At 32.8% G+C, this 20,453-nt stretch overlaps 2 protein-coding genes across 2 annotated transcripts in view; both read left to right on the top strand.

The window, feature by feature from the left end:
• Positions 1–447: 447 nt before the first annotated feature.
• Positions 448–10,314, top strand: LOC131850499 (DNA polymerase theta-like). Its single transcript, XM_059200732.1, has 9 exons — positions 448–2,734; positions 2,818–2,942; positions 3,242–5,169; positions 5,774–5,957; positions 6,688–6,869; positions 7,179–7,348; positions 7,708–8,035; positions 8,455–8,719; positions 9,757–10,314. The coding sequence occupies exons 1-9, from the start codon at positions 591–593 to the stop codon at positions 10,047–10,049; spliced, it is 5,619 nt and encodes a 1,872-aa protein (XP_059056715.1). The 5' UTR covers positions 448–590; the 3' UTR covers positions 10,050–10,314.
• Positions 10,315–11,477: 1,163 nt separating this feature from the next.
• The window catches only part of LOC131850456 (tubby-related protein 4), a 44,203-nt gene continuing 35,227 nt past the window's right edge, over positions 11,478–20,453 (top strand). The window contains exon 1 of the mRNA XM_059200677.1: positions 11,478–11,639. Coding sequence (XP_059056660.1) covers positions 11,544–11,639 — 96 coding nt within the window. The 5' untranslated portion in view covers positions 11,478–11,543. The remainder of the gene's footprint in view (positions 11,640–20,453) is intronic.

A 20,453-nucleotide genomic window follows, 5' to 3' on the forward strand; every position in this document is an offset into this window, starting at 1 on the left:
TGAGAATTCAAATGAAAAATATTCATCCGCTTGAAATGTAGACTTTTAGAGAAAATTATCATTATATAGTATAAAACAAAGTCGCTGTCGCTGTCTGTCCGTCCGTTTGCTTAAATCTTTAAAACTATGAAACAGTTTTTTCAAATAGATACGAGTGATTCAAGTGGAAGGTTTATATATATAATACATGTACACCCGGGTGAAGCCGGGGCGAGTAGCCAGTGTATAATAAAACGTTTTTTAAAAAGCAATTTTTATCGATGATAATTGTAACTTCAATGTCATCTTTTTTTGTTCTGTTTATCCTGTGACGGAAAGGCAAAGGGAACTGTGCATACAGCTAACTTCAATGTCAACTCATGAAAGTGACACTGACATATTATTGTACAGCTGTTATTGTAATATTGTGCCTGTACATTGAATTTTAAATTTTGAATAAACAAACTTTCGAATTGATTTGTAAATATTATTATTATGTTTTCAATAGGACATTATAGAATAGGAATAAGAAATCAGTTCTCTTGATGTTCTTGAGTTTTACAATAATCATGTCTTTAAAGATTTTATAAAGTTGAAAAGGGTATAATAATATGGAGAAAGTTAGCAGTGTTAAAGAGGTAATCGACTCACAATTCATAGCTGAAAATGTTGGATTCTTGGAGAACGACTTCGAAACATCGTTCTCATTACAATTTACACTAAACACTGTAAAGGAATATGTAACTGAAGAAAATTTCTACACGCCTAAAGAAACTAGAAAAACTTCTTTATCAAAGAAAATAAAGACTAATGATGTCTCTCAGGCTACAGGGTCCGTGCTGGACGCCAGTACTCGTAGCAGAGATAGTCTGTCACAGTGTAAAACAGGTACAAAAATAAGCAAGAACTTAAAAGACTGGGGTTTACCTCTTGCAATTGCACAGAAGTATGAGGAGAGACAAATTATTGAAATGTTTGATTGGCAAGTAGAATGTTTAGGAAATCCAAAAGTTTTGTTACATTGTAATAATTTAGTGTATTCAGCCCCAACATCTGCTGGCAAAACTCTTGTTGCTGAGATTTTAACTATTAAAACTGTTCTGGAGCGACAGAAAAAAGTAATTATTATATTACCTTTTGTGTCTATAGTAAGAGAGAAAATGTTTTACTTGCAAGATATATTGTCTAGCTCTGGCATACGAGTGGAAGGCTTTATGGGTTCGCAATCACCCCCAGGTGGTTTACAGGCAGTCCATGTTGCAATCTGCACAATAGAAAAAGCAAATAGTATAATAAACAAGCTCTTGGATGATGGAAATATATCAGAATTAGGTGCTGTTGTAGTTGATGAGCTGCATTTATTAGGAGACCCTCATAGAGGATATATTTTAGAGCTACTTTTAACCAAAATTAAATTTGTATGTTTAAAGTTGGATGTTTCTATACAGATTATTGGTATGTCTGCTACATTACCTAATTTAAAAATATTAGCTAATTGGTTGGATGCTGAGTTATTTATCACAGAATTCCGACCAATACCATTAGATGAATATTGTTTGATTGGAACTAAACTGTTTGACAAAACTGGTAAGGTAGTCAACATTATGGATAAAGATACTGCAACTGGAGAAAGTGATAATGTTTTAGAAATCTGTCTGAACACAATAAAAGATGGATGTTCAGTTCTCATTTTCTGTATGACAAAAAATAGATGTGAAAATTTAGCACAAAGCATAGCATCATCATTTTACAAACTCGGTTGTAGTGGTGTTGATATGGGATTAATTTTACGGAAACAATTAAACACAGACAGTATTTTGGAAGTGTTAGAACAGTTGAAAAACTGTTCAGTGGGTATAGATAAAATTCTGAAGACTACTATATCTTTCGGTGTTGCATATCATCATGCTGGTCTTACTTTCGATGAGAGAGATATAATAGAAGGTGGATTTAAGTCTGGGGCAATAAGAGTTTTAGTGGCTACATCTACATTAAGTTCTGGCGTCAATTTACCTGCTAGAAAAGTTATTGTTAGATCACCAGTTTTTCAGAGACAACCAATAAATATATTAACATATAAGCAGATGATTGGAAGAGCAGGGAGAATGGGCAGAGATACAAAAGGTGAAAGCATATTGATATGCACTGAAGCTGAAAAGAACATAGGATTTGAATTGATGATGGGGGCCTTAGATCCCGTTCTGAGTTGTATTGATACTGAAGACAAGTATATGAGAGCGGTTCTTGAAATGATAGCTAGTCAAGTAGTTAGTACAAAGGATGAATTAGATTTGTATTCTAAGTGCACTTTACTTTTTGTACAGCAAAACAAATCTTTATCTCAAAATATTTTATTAAATAGTACATTAGATCAATTGGTAAATTATGAATTGGTAAGGGTCCAAGCTGATGGTGAAGATAATCATTATGCTGCTACTCCGCTGGGGAAGGCATGTCTTTCATCATCAATGGCACCTAATGATGGGTTGTCATTATTTTGTGAATTACAAAAAGCTCGTCAATGCTTGGTGTTGGAAACAGACCTTCATCTTATATATTTAGTAACACCATACAGTGTGAGCAGTCAATGGGGTAATATAGACTGGCTGCATTTACTGACATTATGGGAATCTTTGACAAGATCTATGAAAAGAGTAGGGGAATTGGTTGGAGTACAAGAAAGCTTTATTATTCGATGCCTCAGAGGTAATAATAAACTAAATAATATACAGAATAAAATGAACATTCACAAAAGGTAATAATAAAGTATATTTCTTATAATATATTTTGTCTTATAATTTAAAGATCTTAATACAAAATATATATTTATGTTACTAGATTTTATACAGCTCTGGCTTTACAAGATTTAGTAAGTGAAATACCTCTGTCAGAAGTAGCTGCTAAATTTCAATGTGCACGAGGATTTTTACAAAGTCTACAACAAGCAGCAGCGACATTTGCAGGTAATTAAAACCTTTTGAATCTTTTGTAACAGTTCATGATGTATAATATTATGAACTAGCATGAATAAAAAAGTAAAAACGCCTTGGTCTGTCCATATTCCGACTTTCATATAATGATTGCCCGTAATAAAAAGCCTACCCAATGTTAAGCCTTAATGACATAAACAATCACCATAATGTATGTCACATTATTATAAATCATAAACGCATGAAAGTGCAAAAGTGAAAGTTAGGCGTAGGCAAAGGCATATTAGAGTACAAGACATACATAGAAAAACACAACTTTTTTTGTATTATAGGTATGGTTACGGCATTTTGTCGTCAGTTGGGTTGGAAGAACATGGAAATGCTGATAACTCAGTTTCAAGATCGCTTACATTTTGGAATACATTCAGAATTAGTGGAATTAATGAAGTTGTCTACTTTGAATGGCGTTAGAGCTCGGACTTTATTTGATTCTGGTTATGAGACAATTGCCAGTATTGCGTCTGCTGGTATTAATGCAATAGAAAATGCTCTTCACAAGTCAGTACCATTTCAGAGTTCTAAGGAAAGAGAGGGAGACTACCATGATGATATAAGGAAACGTAATAAAATACGAAATATTTGGATTACTGGTTGTTGTGGAATGACAGCTAAAGAAGCTGCTGAAAATCTTATTTTGGAAGCTAGAAAATATTTAAAACTTGAAATAGGCGTCGCTGAAATCAAATGGGAAGATAGTAGTATGAAAAAAATAAATGTTTCCCAAACAACAGATACAGACGAGAGGCACAATTGTATTGAACCAAATCTCAGCAACAAAATTAAACCTTTGATATCTGCTACGAATGAATATTTATCACAAAAACTAAATGGTAGTAATAATCTGCAGGTCTCATCGATAAATATAAACGATGAAGATAAGCATAGTACTACAACATCTAAATCAATTGAATTAGAAGAAAAAAACAATGTAAATGTAATTTCTAAGTTAATTAATAATAATGAAATTTTCCTAATAAGTAACAATGGTAATATTTCAGACAATGCAATTACAGTTATACAGGACATTGAGCGTTCTAAAGTGACAACAAATTACAGTTTATCGACGATAGCCAAAGACGACCTTACCTGGGATTCTCTTTATTTTACTGAACCTGAAAATGGCACTAAGCTACTTTCACAAATCAATATACAATCTCCTAATTTAAGTTTTGGTGATTCAGAAGATAAAACTTTAATTGCCGAAATTGTCTCTTTAAAAAAGTCACCGGCAAATGATATTAGTTTATTTTCATCAGACGGTGATAACTCCAGTCTTTTTGAAGAAAGTTTACAACTTGAATCTATATCAAGTAAATTGTTTGATAAAGAGTCAACAGAACAAATGTCAAAATTAAAAAAAGTAGAAACAACCTCAGATTATATCAATATAGAATCAAATACTTTACTAAATGCATTCAAATCGACTATCATTGAAATAGAATCAGATGAAGATATAAAATTGATTTATGATGATGAAAATAAAATGAGTGAAAACGAATTAGAAGTTGCATTCAATGAATCTGAAGAGGTGCCAAGTACCGTAGAAGTTAGCGAGACTTCGATTAGAAACGTTTCTATTACTCCAATTAAACGGCAAGCAGACTTTATTAGCAATAATATACAACCAGCGAAGAAATTAAAAACTGACGGCGATAAATGCCATTCAAACTTCAAGATAGAAAATATTTTAAACTTATGTGCTTTAAAATTGAGTGGCCAATCAATGAAGTGTACAGTTGTACTTGAAAATTTTAAATTTGATTATGTCGTATTGAGAGGAAAGGATATTGTAGATAATGTAGATGTCTTGACGACTTTGAAGGATGCTTCCGTTTATGTACGTATTTATGCAAACACAACTAAGAATGAAGTGATCGGATCTAGGGTTTTGAAGGACCGAAAGGCTAATGATAATGATAAAGCAGTCAATACTATAATACAAGATGCACAAGTAATATCTATCTGTTTTGGTCATGAATGTGTGTTATTGGATTTAACGTTTCTGGATAATATGCTTAAACAAAAATTAAGTCATTGGTTTCAAAATCCATTACTCAGGTTGAAAGTTATGTCTTTAAGACATATTTATATGCATGTGAAAAAGTATTTCCATGTCGACCTTATCTTACCCCGAGTTGATGTTAGTTTATTTGAATGGCTATCCAATAGCGATGAGAAGATTCCGGACATTATATACTTGGTAAGTTACTGTCATCATCTGCTTCTTCCTTACCCATTTACTTATTTGAGGTCGACGTAATATGTTTTTGTCTTCCTTTTATCCCTGTTCGCAGTCATCTCAAGTCACTATATGTGTCGTATTGTTCCTAATATCTGTGCCAGCGTTGTCAGCAGTCGTTCTGCTGTTAAATGTTTGTTTTGTACTTCTAATATAAATTGGTAATAAAAGTTACGTCAAGTACGAGGATTTCTAAAGGCAGTCACAAAACCCCTAATGCTATATGACACGATTAGAATCTTTACGTACCTGTAAATAATTATTTTAGATTCTACTTTGTTTGAACTGAAAAATATTTATTCAGATAAGACCTATCGGCGCGACGTTTTGTACGAATTTTTTATCACTATCTCGTACTGTGAAGGAAACACCAATATAAAACAAAAAAATAATTCGAGAGACAGCCGTAGCCTTATCACCTGCTACATTGGATGTATATATGTATACTGAGTACCCTATCTAGTATAACAGTTGTAACTGTGTGTGTATTAGGTACCACTTTTTTTTTTTCTGTGTGTATTACATTTTCTATGGCCGTTTCAGTAATAAATGTTGTATATTACAGACAAAGAAATATTGTAATGTAGACTTGTCGAATATTTCAATAAAAATTAATGGCATTGAGAAGAAATTTAATAAGTTAGACACATTTGAAGAGGCTTGTGTTCGCGCATGGTGTGTGTGGACAGTTGCAGAAAAGCAGGAAAAAATCTTACTGCAGCAGTATGATACAATAAAAGAAACACTTTGTTAGTACCTTTTTTAACTTCTAATTAGATATATTTAATCGAATTAAGAGTTATTATGCGGAAGCGAATTTTTGTTTAATTCCAAAATTTTATTTTATGTCAATCAATCAATTTTTTTCGATGACCACATTACGACTAACTGATAGTTTCACCAGTGCATTCCTTAAGAACCGATCTGATGTTACTTTGATGTCATTTGCATGGTTTAGCAGGTTTTTAAATTGAGAATCGAGTAGTGGTGATAAATTATGTAATTATCATTATCATCATCATCATCATCATCATAATCATCATCATCATCATCATCATCATCATCATCATCATCATCGCCTTACCTTTATATCATTATTTAATGTCAGCGCAGTTTGTCGTCTATGATAAATGTCTATGATATATGATAAATATTATTTACATTTAAATTTAAGCAAAAAATAAAACAGGTAAAACAATAATTTATTGATATTAACAGCACTAAAAAAGAAAGGCTTATTTATCTTTATGCATTGATATAAAACTTTAAACATAGTATACTTACTGTTAATCGCGATTTCCTCTTCTTTTTTGTGTTTTTGTGTTTTTCCAACGTCTAGTGATATAATCTATCTTCACGTCAAACATTAAGACCCGATAGCTGTTCAGTCGTGAAAAAGTAGCAAATAGACAGAAAGACACTTCTTCTTATGATATTAGTGTAGAAGTATGGATTACAAATAACACATTTTTCAAATAGGCTTAGAAACACAAGTTTTAAGGATATTGTCAAGTTGTGAGTTTCACGGACTGACCGTGGATAAGGATCTTGCTTCGCAGCTGCTGATTGATGTAAAAAACTCTCAAGAAACACTTCAAAAGAAAGCATATAAAATTAGTGGATATCATTTCAATTTTAATTCATCCAAAGATGTTGCAAAGGTATGATAAGTTATATTATGTTTAGTTGTTATATTTAATTTACTATGTATTAGTATTTAGTCATTATAACGGTTACATGCAAAATTTACGAATTAAATATAGCAAAATCTTTAATTCGTAAATATTGCATCTTAAGTTTTTATAAATACCATTAAAATTTAAAAAACATGCTTGTATTTTTAATTTTGTTTAGAAAATATGCAATTCAGGCGCTGTTTAGATTAGTTTTCTCTAATTATAAGTGATTTTTGACGTATGTTTAATTAATTTAACAATTCTTTCTAATATCTATTTCTCTTTTTATTTTAGGTTCTAGGAATATATAAGGGTCGTAAGGTGAGCACAAAGAAATGCGTGCTTACATCGCACAATACTCCAATATCAAGCATTGTAATATATTGGAGGAAACTGAACTCTATATTGACGAAAACATTGTACCCACTCACACAGAGAGCATGCATATACAGCGCGGGCGATAGGTAATCATTGTTATTTCCCAAACGTATCTCTAGGGCATCACTGATATTCAATATATTTTCAATCCTGTACAGATACAAGCCCTGAATATTTTTTATCTTTATTCAAATATATTCGCAATATTTTTTCCAGCCGTTTCAGAGCAAGAACAAACTGACAGACAAAGAGAATTCTTTTTTATATTTTTTATATAACTACCGTTAATTTGAAATAGCAAACAGACACTGCAATTTTATTTATTTGTATAGAAGATATATATAGTTCGTTCAATACGGACGTATATAGAGTGCTCTATATACTGCACTTATAAATTTCTATTATATCTTTTTACAATGATCCTAAAAATAATACTATTTCCCAGAATAAACCCTTCATACACAATGTTCACGTGTACTGGTCGAGTCAGCATGCACGAACCGAACTTGCAGAATGTACCGCGCACTTTCACAATACCCGTCAAATATTTGGCAACAAACGAAACGAACACCGATGACGTCATGGAGTTCAACTGTAGGAACATATTCAGGGCTGCGCCAGGACATTTGCTGGTGTCGGCTGATTACTGTCAGTTGGAAATGAGAATATTGACTCACTACAGTGGGGACCCCGTACTCATGAACATAATGAATTCAGATGTGGACGTTTTCAAGTCGATTGCTGCATCTTGGAGTAATTTGCCCGAGAAAGAGGTAAAGTAAATGAATTTTAAAGTAAGTTATTCCATTAATTATTCCATCTTTGTACGTTTTTTACCGTACATGTCATGGAGAGTGTTCAGATTGATACCAGCTTCTGAATTCCATGATCATGCAACCAGCTAGAAACTATAATACCACCCTGATCGCTTGGATGGAATGGTGATCCTCCATGGTGCATTTTTCAAAAAACTTTTTGCCACTTAAAACTACATTGTGTATTTCCTTACCGGTCGATTTTGACCTTCAAGAAAATGCTGAGATATCATATATCCCTGAAAGTCCGTTAATTCACCTGCAATTCCTTCGTTGCTGCGGATACTTACCATTGGTTGTGCTGAAAGGTCGTTGAGTCCCTCTATGCTGTAAAAAAGTAATGTGTCTGTTTATAAGCACGGATTATATGTTATTAGGTAGATGATGACCTCCGACAGAAGGCGAAACAACTTTGCTATGGGATATTATATGGTATGGGGAACAGGACGCTCGCGCAACACCTTGACGTGACTGAGTTAGAAGCAGCCATGTTTATGGACTCGTTCTACAAGACGTACCCGAGCGTGCGAGCGTTCACGCAGTCCGTTATCAACGACTGTAGGAGGAATGGATACGTAAAGACTTTGATGAAGCGCCAGAGATTCCTACCTGATATCAACAGCCACTTTGTTCATAAGAAATGTAAGTTATTCTTTAATATTATGTAAGGTATGTTTTTCTATAAATGATGTGGTATACCCACTGCGCTAATAGTTTTCGCTGACTGGGTACCACGATGGTTTCCAAGGGGGGCTGCGTTGAGGTCGTTCTAGTAGTAACAATACTAAGAGTCCCCTTCCTTCCCTTCCGCAAGGTATGTTTACAGTGATCCGGCCATTTTATATAAAGGACTAATAATTTATTATTGTCTAAAATATGTATAGTTTAATATTATCTCTATTAATCTAATAATATAGTTTAATAATTATTATTAGTAATAAAGTTTGCTTTTGGTTTCAATAAATGAAGGATCTGATAGATGTACATGAATTGGAAGGAGTCGAATGTTCTATTACTGACTGTATGTACCTATTTAATTTTTATTTTTTAAAGAGGACTGTTCTTAACATTTTCCTCATTAGTTATATCATAATTATAGTATTATGTAATTAAAATATGTTAGTTTTTATCCTGTCGGTTACATACAGTGAAAAGACAATTAGTGACGTCCAAATTAAGGAGTGATGACACCTTCGTCATTCGGAACGGCAACGGACACGACAGACGTACACAAGTCTTTCGCACACCCCTACGAGGATGTATGTTGGGGCCTCAGGGCGCGCCCCTTTAGCCCGGCATCAATTCCCGCGGGAACAACTTTAACTGGATTATTTATTTTATGGACTGGATTTGAGCCCTATAGACAGAAAATTTACTTCAAATAAACTTATCTATATTATGGGCATTACAATATTTACCGCTAAACGAGGCTTAACCTAACCTAAGACCTAATGACATATTAGTGGATTTTTCTTTTTGGTCATTTTGTTTTATTTTAACTGTTCATGTATATAGGTGATGGTTGCTATTCTATTGATTTCTATCAGGACCGTCACTTGCACATTTCAGTTGCAAAAAAATAAAAAGGAATTTTGAAACAATCTATATTCCTATATTCGTATCCTTAAATCCAATATTAGCACTTTATAATTAATTATTCTAAATTATATTTCAAACAGCTGCAGCGGAACGTCAAGCTGTAAACACCACCATACAAGGCTCAGCTGCTGATATCGCGAAAGCTGCCATGTGCGCCATAGACAATAGAACTAACGGAAGTATAACCAAGCCACGCCTTATTCTACAAATGCATGATGAACTTATATATGAAGTACCCGAATCAGCAAAGGCGTCGTTTATCACTTTGATAAGAGAGGTTATGGAGCAGACAGTACATTTAAAAGTTCCTTTACCAGTTAAAGTTAAATGTGGATATACATGGGGTTCTCTGGAGGAAGTAAAAGGAAACTAAAACATATTTTTGTATGGTGTAATAGCATTTTAGACCGTCATACAATGTTATAACACGTATGAACTTGTATATGAATTGTTATCCTGTGATATTTTAATTCCTACTCTTGTGATATTTTATTGGTTTTGTCTACTATTATGAATAAAGTTATTATGATCTTGGAATTTTTATAGTTTTTATTTGTGTATTTCCATAGAGCGACAAGTCTTCTCTGCACTGTTTATTTCAATCTCATCCAGATTTGTACTGTTCTTTTGAAACATCGAATAAATTAAATACAGCGGCATTTTCGCATAGAACTTGCTATAAAGTTGAGTGAAGCAATTTCAGTGCCCTATAAAAAATAATTAATATCTCAGGACAATTGACACAGCGCCATCTAATCCAACTAAGATATGAGCTGAGCTTGTAATATGGGCACTAAACTAGTGAAAGAAATTTATAGATTTATTTTTTCTGTAAATACATACAAAATATACATAGAAAATACCCAGACTGACGATGAATTTAAACTGCTACCATCGGTAGTAAAACGGTGTACTAAACTGCCAAAACACCGAGCCGTCGACTCTAAAATCAGTTTTTTTTTTATTTATATAAGTTATATCACACGAGTATCATAATATTCTGGATATTATTTTGGGGAATTAGAATGAAATAATACAGACAGTATCGGGAAATAGTCAAAACAAAATCACGTAAAATACGACTTTAACTATCCAGAGCAATATTTATCGAATTAAAAAAAATGCCTACTGTTTACTTGGGATTGTATTTTAATAGAACTCTAAGACATTTATTGACATAAGGGTTACAAGCCACATGAGATTTTTATCTCATGTGGCTTGTAACCCTTATGTCAATAATGTCCCACGTTTTTACGTGGGAGACAATATTTTAACTTACTTTAATGTTGGGTGTTTACATTAAAGTAATAAGATATATACATTTCTAATAAAGAAAAACAATAAAATTAATATAATATAATAGGTAAAACCTGAATATATGAAATGCTAGTCAGCAGCTGCGAACAATAACTAAAGCACTATATAGCAATTACCTGCTTTAGTTATTGTTCTTAGTGGTATATAAAAACAATGGAGGTAAGCATCTCAGCGCCATCTCCGCGTATTTCCCCATTGGATTTTCCGCTTTTCCGTAACTTTGCTCATAGCGACAGAGGTCGCAGGTTCTGCGCGGCACCCCCTGCGCGTAATCAATACCTGCGCCGACTGGCGACGGCTGAAGGCCCTTCGGTTGTCACCCTCCGTCAAGTTAACGGAGTGCCCAGAGACGCGCACCCGTCCGGTCTACGACTCATATCACACAACCACATAAATGAAATATCGCGTCCAGTCCTTAAATGCATCATCTTTAGTTTTTGTACAATGTTTACGTTAAATCTAGAACTTGTACGGACGTCGCAACCGCGCGCGTGACTACATCTTAACGATGTATCGAATTTACTTTTAAGTGTTAATAGAAACATCGAAAATGCATCTACATTTTGAGAGGAACGTGAACGCTAAATGCGACTGCACAATATTGTCGCTGTCGTGGATGGGGAAGGTGCCAGATGAGTTGCCGGAGGTGAGGCTTATTTTTGTTATCACTTATTTAAAGTGGTATACCTACTGAACGTACATGACTTGCTTGTTTAATTTCTTTTTAGCTTAATATAAAGCTTTAATACAAATTACAATTTAATATTCTGTAAACTTCAGTCATTTAGACAGTAATAGGTTAATAAAGTACCTAAATATATAGACAAATATTAATGGAAAACTTATTAGGTAATTACATTCCAAATACAATCGTTCTGACTAATCCACCTAGTAATTACGTTTTATTCAGAAACCGCAACAGTTTTGGTAAAACGCGAATAGATTACAGTATCATCAAAGTCACGTCAGGCGTAATTGCGGCGCATTATTACAGTGCATTAAGTTTCCATTTCTCTGCGACGTAGAAAGAAAGCAATTTTGTGCGGGCCGTACTTTGGCTAGAAAGACTTGTGGATGGACGGTGGAAACTCGGCAATTGTAATCTATGTTACAGCGACGAAGTGAGGGCCAGAGAACTAGAGACCCCCATTCAATTAACCTTCCTTCGTGTCCACGGCTTTTGACCTATTTATTTACATTTCTATTCAAAGCTTACCACCTACTGACGCTTTTGTTTCCTATGGATTCCCAACAGTTTAAATGGGACCCCGGTGATTCAATATTGTGGAAAATTCTCAACAATTTTCCTGTTTATAATGTATTTACAGCAAAGTTTATAATGGATCTATGATTATAGAATTTTTATTCTAATAGGTAGTAAATCTAGCTTGTAGGTATTAAAAATAATGTAGGTATATAAAATATTTATAATTAGCTGTTACCCGCAACTTTATCTGCTTTTTGGTATAACAGATAACCTATGTCTGTCCTCATGATATAATCTTCGTCGTTTAGTTTTGAAACATAACAATCATAAAAACACACTTTTACATTAAAAATGTTGGTATGATAATTTCCTACTCGAAGGAATTACAAAAAGCCTAACTATCATAGTAGTCATTACGAAGTAGGTATACTAAGGGGTCGTCCCTCAGTGCCTAATAATTTCACTGCCTATAAGCTGCGTGATGGCTGAAATAGGTGAAACAGATGTACACAGACTACTTTGCACATAGTCTTCCTAGGCAGTCGGAGCACATATGATTTTATTATTTGCTGACGTATCTACATTAGTAAATATAATAACTGAAAAATAATATGCGCAAGTGTATCAGGGATGCTATATTAGAAAATACAGACATTTCGCACTTTGAGCACAGTCATTTGGCCACATTTTGAGCGAACATTGTAGCAATATTCGTATACAATAAGTTATATATATATATACATATATAAACACCTCTTTGGGCACTTTGTTGATCACGCCACAACCTAAACACTTGCCGATTCCACCTTTTGCACTGAATAACTTGACCTCTATCGCGTATATCTCAGGCGGTATGGCAACGTCGCATTCTATTTTGCGATGTGGCCATATATATTCGTCGATAGTACGATATACTCGACACTTTTTTTACTAATAATTCGTGACTGAATGGCTCCGAACGGCTAAATTTTTGGTATACACAAAGACTTTTTGGCTCTGAATATATTCCAAAAATCAATTAATTATGTTGATCACTTTATATACTCGTCCTTACTGCGATACTTATTTACATCCGAATATATATAGATACCGTAACGGTCTATCAATTATGAATTTATTAATTTACTAATGTAGATATTTTATATTCGCAATGCTCCATACATGCAAGCTCCAGCAACGGTGGAGGCAGGGTCCCCCCTGCACCGTACACCGCACCCCGCGCACACAAACAAATTAGATATTTTTTGAATACACAAAGACTTTTTGGCTCTGTATATATATTTCAAAAATCAATTAATTATGTTGATCACTTTTTATACTGGTCCTTACTGCGATACTTATTTTAATCCGAATATATATAGATACCGTAACGGTCTATCAATTATGAATTTACTAATCTAGATATTTTATATTCGCAATGCTCCATACATGCAAGCTCCAGCAACGGTGGAGGCAAGGGGGAGCACCGTACACCGCACCCCGCGCACACAAACAAATTAGAATAAATTAAATTCATAGGATTATTTATATATTTCGACTGCCTCGGTGGTCACACCGCTTTACATCCGATGGTCGCGGGTTCGATTTCTCGCACGGTGCAAACAATTGTACTCATCGGTCATCGATTGTTTTCATCGGTCTGGGTGTTTTATATGTATATTATATATGTATTTACAAAATAAAAATATCTATATCAGTTCAGTATCAGTCTGTGTTAATTGTCCAGGGCTATTTATTATATATTTATAAACGGTTATCTTTTTCCATCCCACCGCTCGCTATCGACAGTGAATTCATAGAAATGTCACTCTAAAAACAATAATAGTTTTGTTTTTGTATTTCAAATACTAAATGCAAAATAGGTATTTTCAAAATACTTTTTCAAAATAAAGTACCTTTTGAATTTTTGTCCAAACCTCAGATATTTTATTTATTTTAGGTATATCAATCATTACATAGTAATATAAAAACAAAGTCGCTGTCGCATCTAACAGTACATAAACAAAGAAAGAAGACTTTTTGGCTCTGATACCGTAACGGCCTATGAATTATGAATTTATTATACCTAATCTAGATATTTTATATTCGCAATGCTACGTACATTGTAATATCCGCCTCCATTCATTGTAACGGTGGAGGGACTAAATAGTTGAATAAAACTGAATAAGCAGTTGCTCCACTCTATAGGTACTGCGTCGTCGTCGTATGCTGTTCATTTTTTCACTCGTTTTGGCGCCAAGAGAGGGTCACATAGTCGTGGTCAAGTTAAGAACTTATAATTTAATTTTGATAACAATAGATACAAGTAAAAAGTAGGTATTATATTAATGTACGTAAGTACTGTACTTAAAAATATTTATTCTATATTGTACATTTGAAAAACTTATCACTTAAGGACTTGTGTGACATATACACGTACATACTGCCATTTTCTCTTAAAGACATCCAGAGAAGCTTTAGATTTATCAAATACGCGGGGTGCACCGACCTTTGACCTTATAACACCTGATTCGCGCGTAACGAATTACATTGCTACTTTTTGGTATTTTATAGTGGATATTTCACTATAAAATATTATTATTTCTTTAGATTATGACATAATAGCATAGTTTACATGATTTTAAGGGAAACATACGATAAAAAAAATTCCCGTAAAATGTAAAAGATAAAAAATGGTTATTGTTGGTTATCCTTGAGAGATAGACATATACCATCACGGACTTTTTTGTTGACCTTATTTTGATACATCTCAAAGCACTAGACAATACGCATTTTCATTAAACAGTATTGTATTTTTTTTATTTATTTAACTTTAATGCACAAAAAAAATTGTACATGTGGCGGACTTAATATCTTGCCGCGTTATTTACCAGGCAACCATGAGTGGTGCAGCGAAAGATTATTGGCGGTGCACTAATATAAATAAGAAATGTCAAAAAAAGATTCATAAAGATAATAAAGATAAGCAAAATATACATTTCTATAAAAAAATAACAATATACATACATAAATATATAACCCATAAATGTATAAATAAATACATAATGATCCGATAATCAAATTATAAGTACAGTCTCAAATTGAAAGTAAGAAAAACAGAAAATATAGAGAGAACTATAGGGATATAACAGAAAGATGTGAAAAAAGGAGGACAGTAAAAAAGTTACAAATTTAAATAATGTTCCCGCAATTTCTGTTTAAATGAATTTATTACATTATTATATATATTAGGCATACGACTAGCCTTATGACTGTTACTTTTTTTTTAATCTATACATCTATACATGTAAATAAAATTGGAGTGTCTGTTTGTAATATTGAAATAACCGTTTTTTACTACCTGCATATGAATATAAATACGGTACATACACCAAAATAACATATTTTACAAGTTTTGTCTGTCCGTCTGTTTGTTCCGGCTAATCTCTGAAATAGCTGGACCGATTTTGACGGGACTTTTTTTGGCAAGTAGCTGATGTAATAAGGAGTAACTTACGCTACTGTTATTTTAGAAAAATAAAATAAAATTTCACGCGGACGAAGTCGCTGGGGCCAGCTAGTCTATAGATATACCGAGATTTAATATTTAAGTTGCTATTATGTTGTTGACAAAATTTTACTGTAATATTACTATTACGTTATCCTACACAATTTGTATTATTTTGGATGAATAAATAAATAAATAAATAATAATCTATACATCTATACATATAAATAAAATTGGAGTGTCTGTTTGTAATACTGAAATAACCGTTTTTTACTACATGCATATGAATATATATAAGGTACATATACCAAAATAACAATTTTTATAATTTTTGTCTGTCTGTCTGTCGGTCTGTTTGTTCCGGCTAATCTCTGAAATGGCTGGACCGATTTTGACGGTACTTTTTTTGGCAGGTAGCTGATTTACAAGGAGTAACTTAGGTTACTTTTATTTTAGAAAAATAAAGTTAAATTCCACGCGGACGAAGTCGCGGGGACAGCTTGTTTTTAATAAAAACGGTTTATTTGATAGAAAAAACATCTTTTTTGTGGTACTTGAGAATGTTGAAGCCTGTTGTTTGTAATATTGAAATAACCGTTTTTTACTACTTGCATATGAATATAAATACGGTACATACACCAAAATAACATATTTTACAATTTTTGTCCGTCTGTCTGTTTGTTCCAGCTAATCTCTGTAATGGCTGGACCGATTTTGACGGGACTTTTTTTGGCAGGTAGCTGATGTAATAAGGAGTAACTTAGGCTACTTTTATTTTAGAAAAATAAAGTTAAAAACCACGTGGACGAAGTCGCGGGAACAGCTACTGTATAATATATTAGAGATACCAACGTGTTTTTTTATTGATGACTAGCTGTACACGGGATTTCGTCCGTGTGGAATTTCACTTTATTTTTCTAAAATATAAGAAGTTAAATTCCACGCGGACGAAGTCGCGTGTACAGCTAGTTGTCGGTAGTCTAGCGATTTAGCACACTGCTTTGATTCCTGCTTGGTGGTCGAGGGTTCGATTCCTCGCACGCTGCAAACATTTGTATTCATGAGTAGGATTGTTTGTAACGGTCTGGGTGTTTTCTATGTATAGATAATATATATGTATTTACGAAAAAAATCTTTGTATTTATATCAGTTGTCTGGTACCCATAACATAATCTTCAGCTAGCTTAACTTGGGCCTAGATGAAGCTGTGTGAATTGTCCTGAGATTACTATTATTATTAATTGGTACACAGGTAAACTACTAACTAGGCCATATTGGTGTTGTTTGTTATGGTGAAAAAACTAGTATATATATAAGTTACACGTACAATTTCAAAGACTTATTTCTTGAAAACTGCTGGCTATTCTGAAATAAAACTTTAGGGTTTGTATATGTAATGTTTGCATATAAAATATGATTAAAGGTTACCAGTGTATTTACACTTTTACTGAACAAACAGAGTTGTTTAATACTGAAAATATTGTGTGGAAGGCATCAATTACTTTCAGTGCATGTATAGCTTTTCTCTTTTCCTAATTATTATTATTATTAAGTTTAAAGTGGTTGAATTTTACGTAAGTGGTATTTATACATTATTTCTAATTTACCATTTATTTTAAGTTTTTTAAACTCTATTCATCGAGACCTATCTAATGAGTCCAAACACGATATTTCTGCTGTAAGTTTTCGAAGAGTATGTTCATCATCTGATAATACTGGTGCCAGCATGAAGTCAAGGTTAACAGATAACTAATTACTTTTATTTCGTCAAAATCTTTAGATTACGTATAATAAATTCATAATATCGCTACCTATTCAAATCAAAACAAGTATTAGGTACTTCATTTACTAGTATATAAATTCATCAACACACAAGTAAATGATTTTTAAATATATTCAGAGCCAAAAAATCTTTGTGCATTTAAAAAATTTTGCCGATACGGATTCACTATTGCAAGAAATTGTTGAAAAAATATATATCGAGTATCTACTACTATCGACGAATACATTTGGCAACAACGCATGGTCTCGGCCGGAACGGCAACATCGCATACTAGAATACAAAGATAGTGGTAGAACGCGGAACGGCAACATGTTGCCGTTCCGCCACGCTACCGTTATAGTGGTAGAAAGAGAGAGAGACAGTGGAATCAGCAATATCTACGGATCGTGGCTGGATCAACTAAGTGTGCAAGTTTATATAAATGTATATATATATATACATTTGTCTTTAATTCAAAGGAAATACAAATAATGAACGCATCACATTTAAAACAGTAATAAGTACGTAATATTATCACATGGTAACAGCACGTATTATGGCAAAAATAAACATCGGCTGATTTGAAAAGATTTATTATAGTAATAATAGTAATCTCAAGACAATTCACACAGCTTCGTCTAGACCCAAGTTAAGCTAGCTGAAGATTATGTTATGGGTACTAGACAACTGATATAAATACAAAGATTTTTTGTCGTAAATACATATATATTATCTATACATAGAAAACACCCAGACCGTTACAAACAATCATACTCATGAATACAAATGTTTGCAGCGTGCGAGGAATCGAACCCTCGACCACCAAGCAGGAATCAAAGCGGTGTGCTAGCTAAATCGCTAGACTACCGACAACTAGCTGTACACGCGACTTCGTCCGCGTGGAATTTAACTTCTTATATTTTATAAAAATAAAGTGAAATTCCACACGGACGAAATCCCGTGTACAGCTAGTCATCAATAAAAAAACACGTTGGTATCTCTAATATATTATACAGTAGCTGTTCCCGCGACTTCGTCCACGTGGTTTTTAACTTTATTTTTCTAAAATAAAAGTAGCCTAAGTTACTCCTTATTACATCGGCTACCTGCCAAAAAAAGTCCCGTCAAAATCGGTCCAGCCATTTCAGAGATTAGCTGGAACAAACAGACAGACGGACAAAAATTGTAAAATATGTTATTTTGGTGTATGTACCGTATTTATATTCATATGCAAGTAGTAAAAAACGGTTATTTCAATAATACAAACAACAGGCTTCAACATTCTCAAGTACCACAAAAAAGATGTTTTTTCTATGAAATAAACCGTTTTTATTAAAAACAAGCTGTTCCCGCGACTTCGTCCGCGTGGAATTAAACTTTATTTTTCTAAAATAAAAGTAACCTAAGTTACTCCTTATAAATCAGCTACCTGCCAAAAAAAAGTACCGTCAAAATCGGTCCAGCCATTTCAGAGATTAGCCGGAACAAACAGACCGACAGACAGACAGACAAAAATTATAAAAATTGTTATTTTGGTATATGTACCTTATATATATTCATATGCATGTAGTAAAAAACGGTTATTTCAATATTACAAACAGACACTCCAATTTTATTTATATGTATAGATTATTATTTATTTTTTTTTTTTTTCATCCAAAATAATACAAATTGTGTAGGATAACGTAATAGTAACATTACAGTAAAATTTTGTCAACAACATAATAGCAACTTAAATATTAAATCTCGGTATATCTATAGACTAGCTGGCCCCAGCGACTTCGTCCGCGTGAAATTTTATTTTATTTTTCTAAAATAACAGTAGCGTAAGTTAATCCTTATTACATCAGCTACTTGCCAAAAAAAGTCCCGTCAAAATCGGTCCAGCTATTTCAGAGATTAGCCGGAACAAACAGACAGACAGACAGACAAAACTTGTAAAATATGTTATTTTGGTGTATGTACCGTATTTATATTCATATGCAAGTAGTAAAAACGGTTATTTCAATATTGCAAACAGACACTCCAATTTTATTTACATGTATAGATGTATAGATTAAAAAAAAAGTAACAGTCATAAGGCTAGTCGTATGCCTAATATATATAATAATGTAATAAATTCATTTAAACAGAAATTGCGGCAAATTTATTTAAATTTGTAACTTTTTTACTGTCCTTCTCCATTTTTCACATCTTTCTGTTATATCCCTATAGTTCTCTCTATATTTTCTGTTTTTCTTACTTTCAATTTGAGACTGTACTTATAATTTGATTATCAGATCATTATGTATTTATTTATATATAATATTTATACATTTATGGGTTATATTTAAATGAATTTAATCGATAAAATCGTTGTTAAGTATTAAATTAATTGTAAGTGATATTAACTATTATATTATGCATAAAAAATATTTGTAATAATAAAGAAAATACATTTAAAATATTTTACTTGTTGTGTTAGTTATTTATAAGATCTTACTATAATTGTTAGCTGCTTTACAATTTAGAAAGTACAATAGGTAATGTAAATTAAAATTAATTGAATACTTAACAACGTTTTGTTCGATTAAATTCATTTAATTATTAAAATAGTTAATTTAAAATTAGAATAAAGACAAAAAAAAAATAACAAAAAAAATCGGTGGCGGGAATCGAACCTTGAGCGTCCGTTTGGTAAGTTGATTCAAAGGCTTATTAAAATCAAAATTCAAAATTCAAAGTTACTGGTCATTTTGAAATAATACTTAGGGTTCGCATACCCTTATCGGATACTACTACTACACGGAGTTTCATCAAAATAGAATATCTAGGTTAGGTATAATAAATTCATAATTAATAGACCGTTACGGTATCTGTATATACTCGGATCAAAACAAGTACTATGAAATAAGAAAGAGTATATAAATTGATTAACACAAGTAATTGATTTTTGAAATATATTCAGAGCCAAAAAGTCTTCTTTCTTTATTTATGTACTTGTTAGATGCGACAGCGACTTTGT

The sequence above is a fragment of the Achroia grisella genome, unplaced genomic scaffold (genome assembly GCF_030625045.1).
Source record: "Achroia grisella isolate CSIRO2021 unplaced genomic scaffold, CSIRO_AGI_Agris_v1 utg770, whole genome shotgun sequence".
Classification (NCBI taxonomy): Eukaryota; Metazoa; Arthropoda; class Insecta; order Lepidoptera; family Pyralidae; genus Achroia; species Achroia grisella.

Bases quoted from the DNA above. Each gene is read 5' to 3' on its own strand.
- LOC131850499 (XM_059200732.1), top strand. From the start codon at position 591: ATGGAGAAAGTTAGCAGTGTTAAAGAGGTAATCGACTCACAATTCATA. The intron at 8,036-8,454 runs GTAAAGTAAATG...ATATGTTATTAG, and splicing joins GTAATTTGCCCGAGAAAGAG to GTAGATGATGACCTCCGACA. The intron at 8,720-9,756 runs GTAAGTTATTCT...TATTTCAAACAG, and splicing joins CCACTTTGTTCATAAGAAAT to CTGCAGCGGAACGTCAAGCT.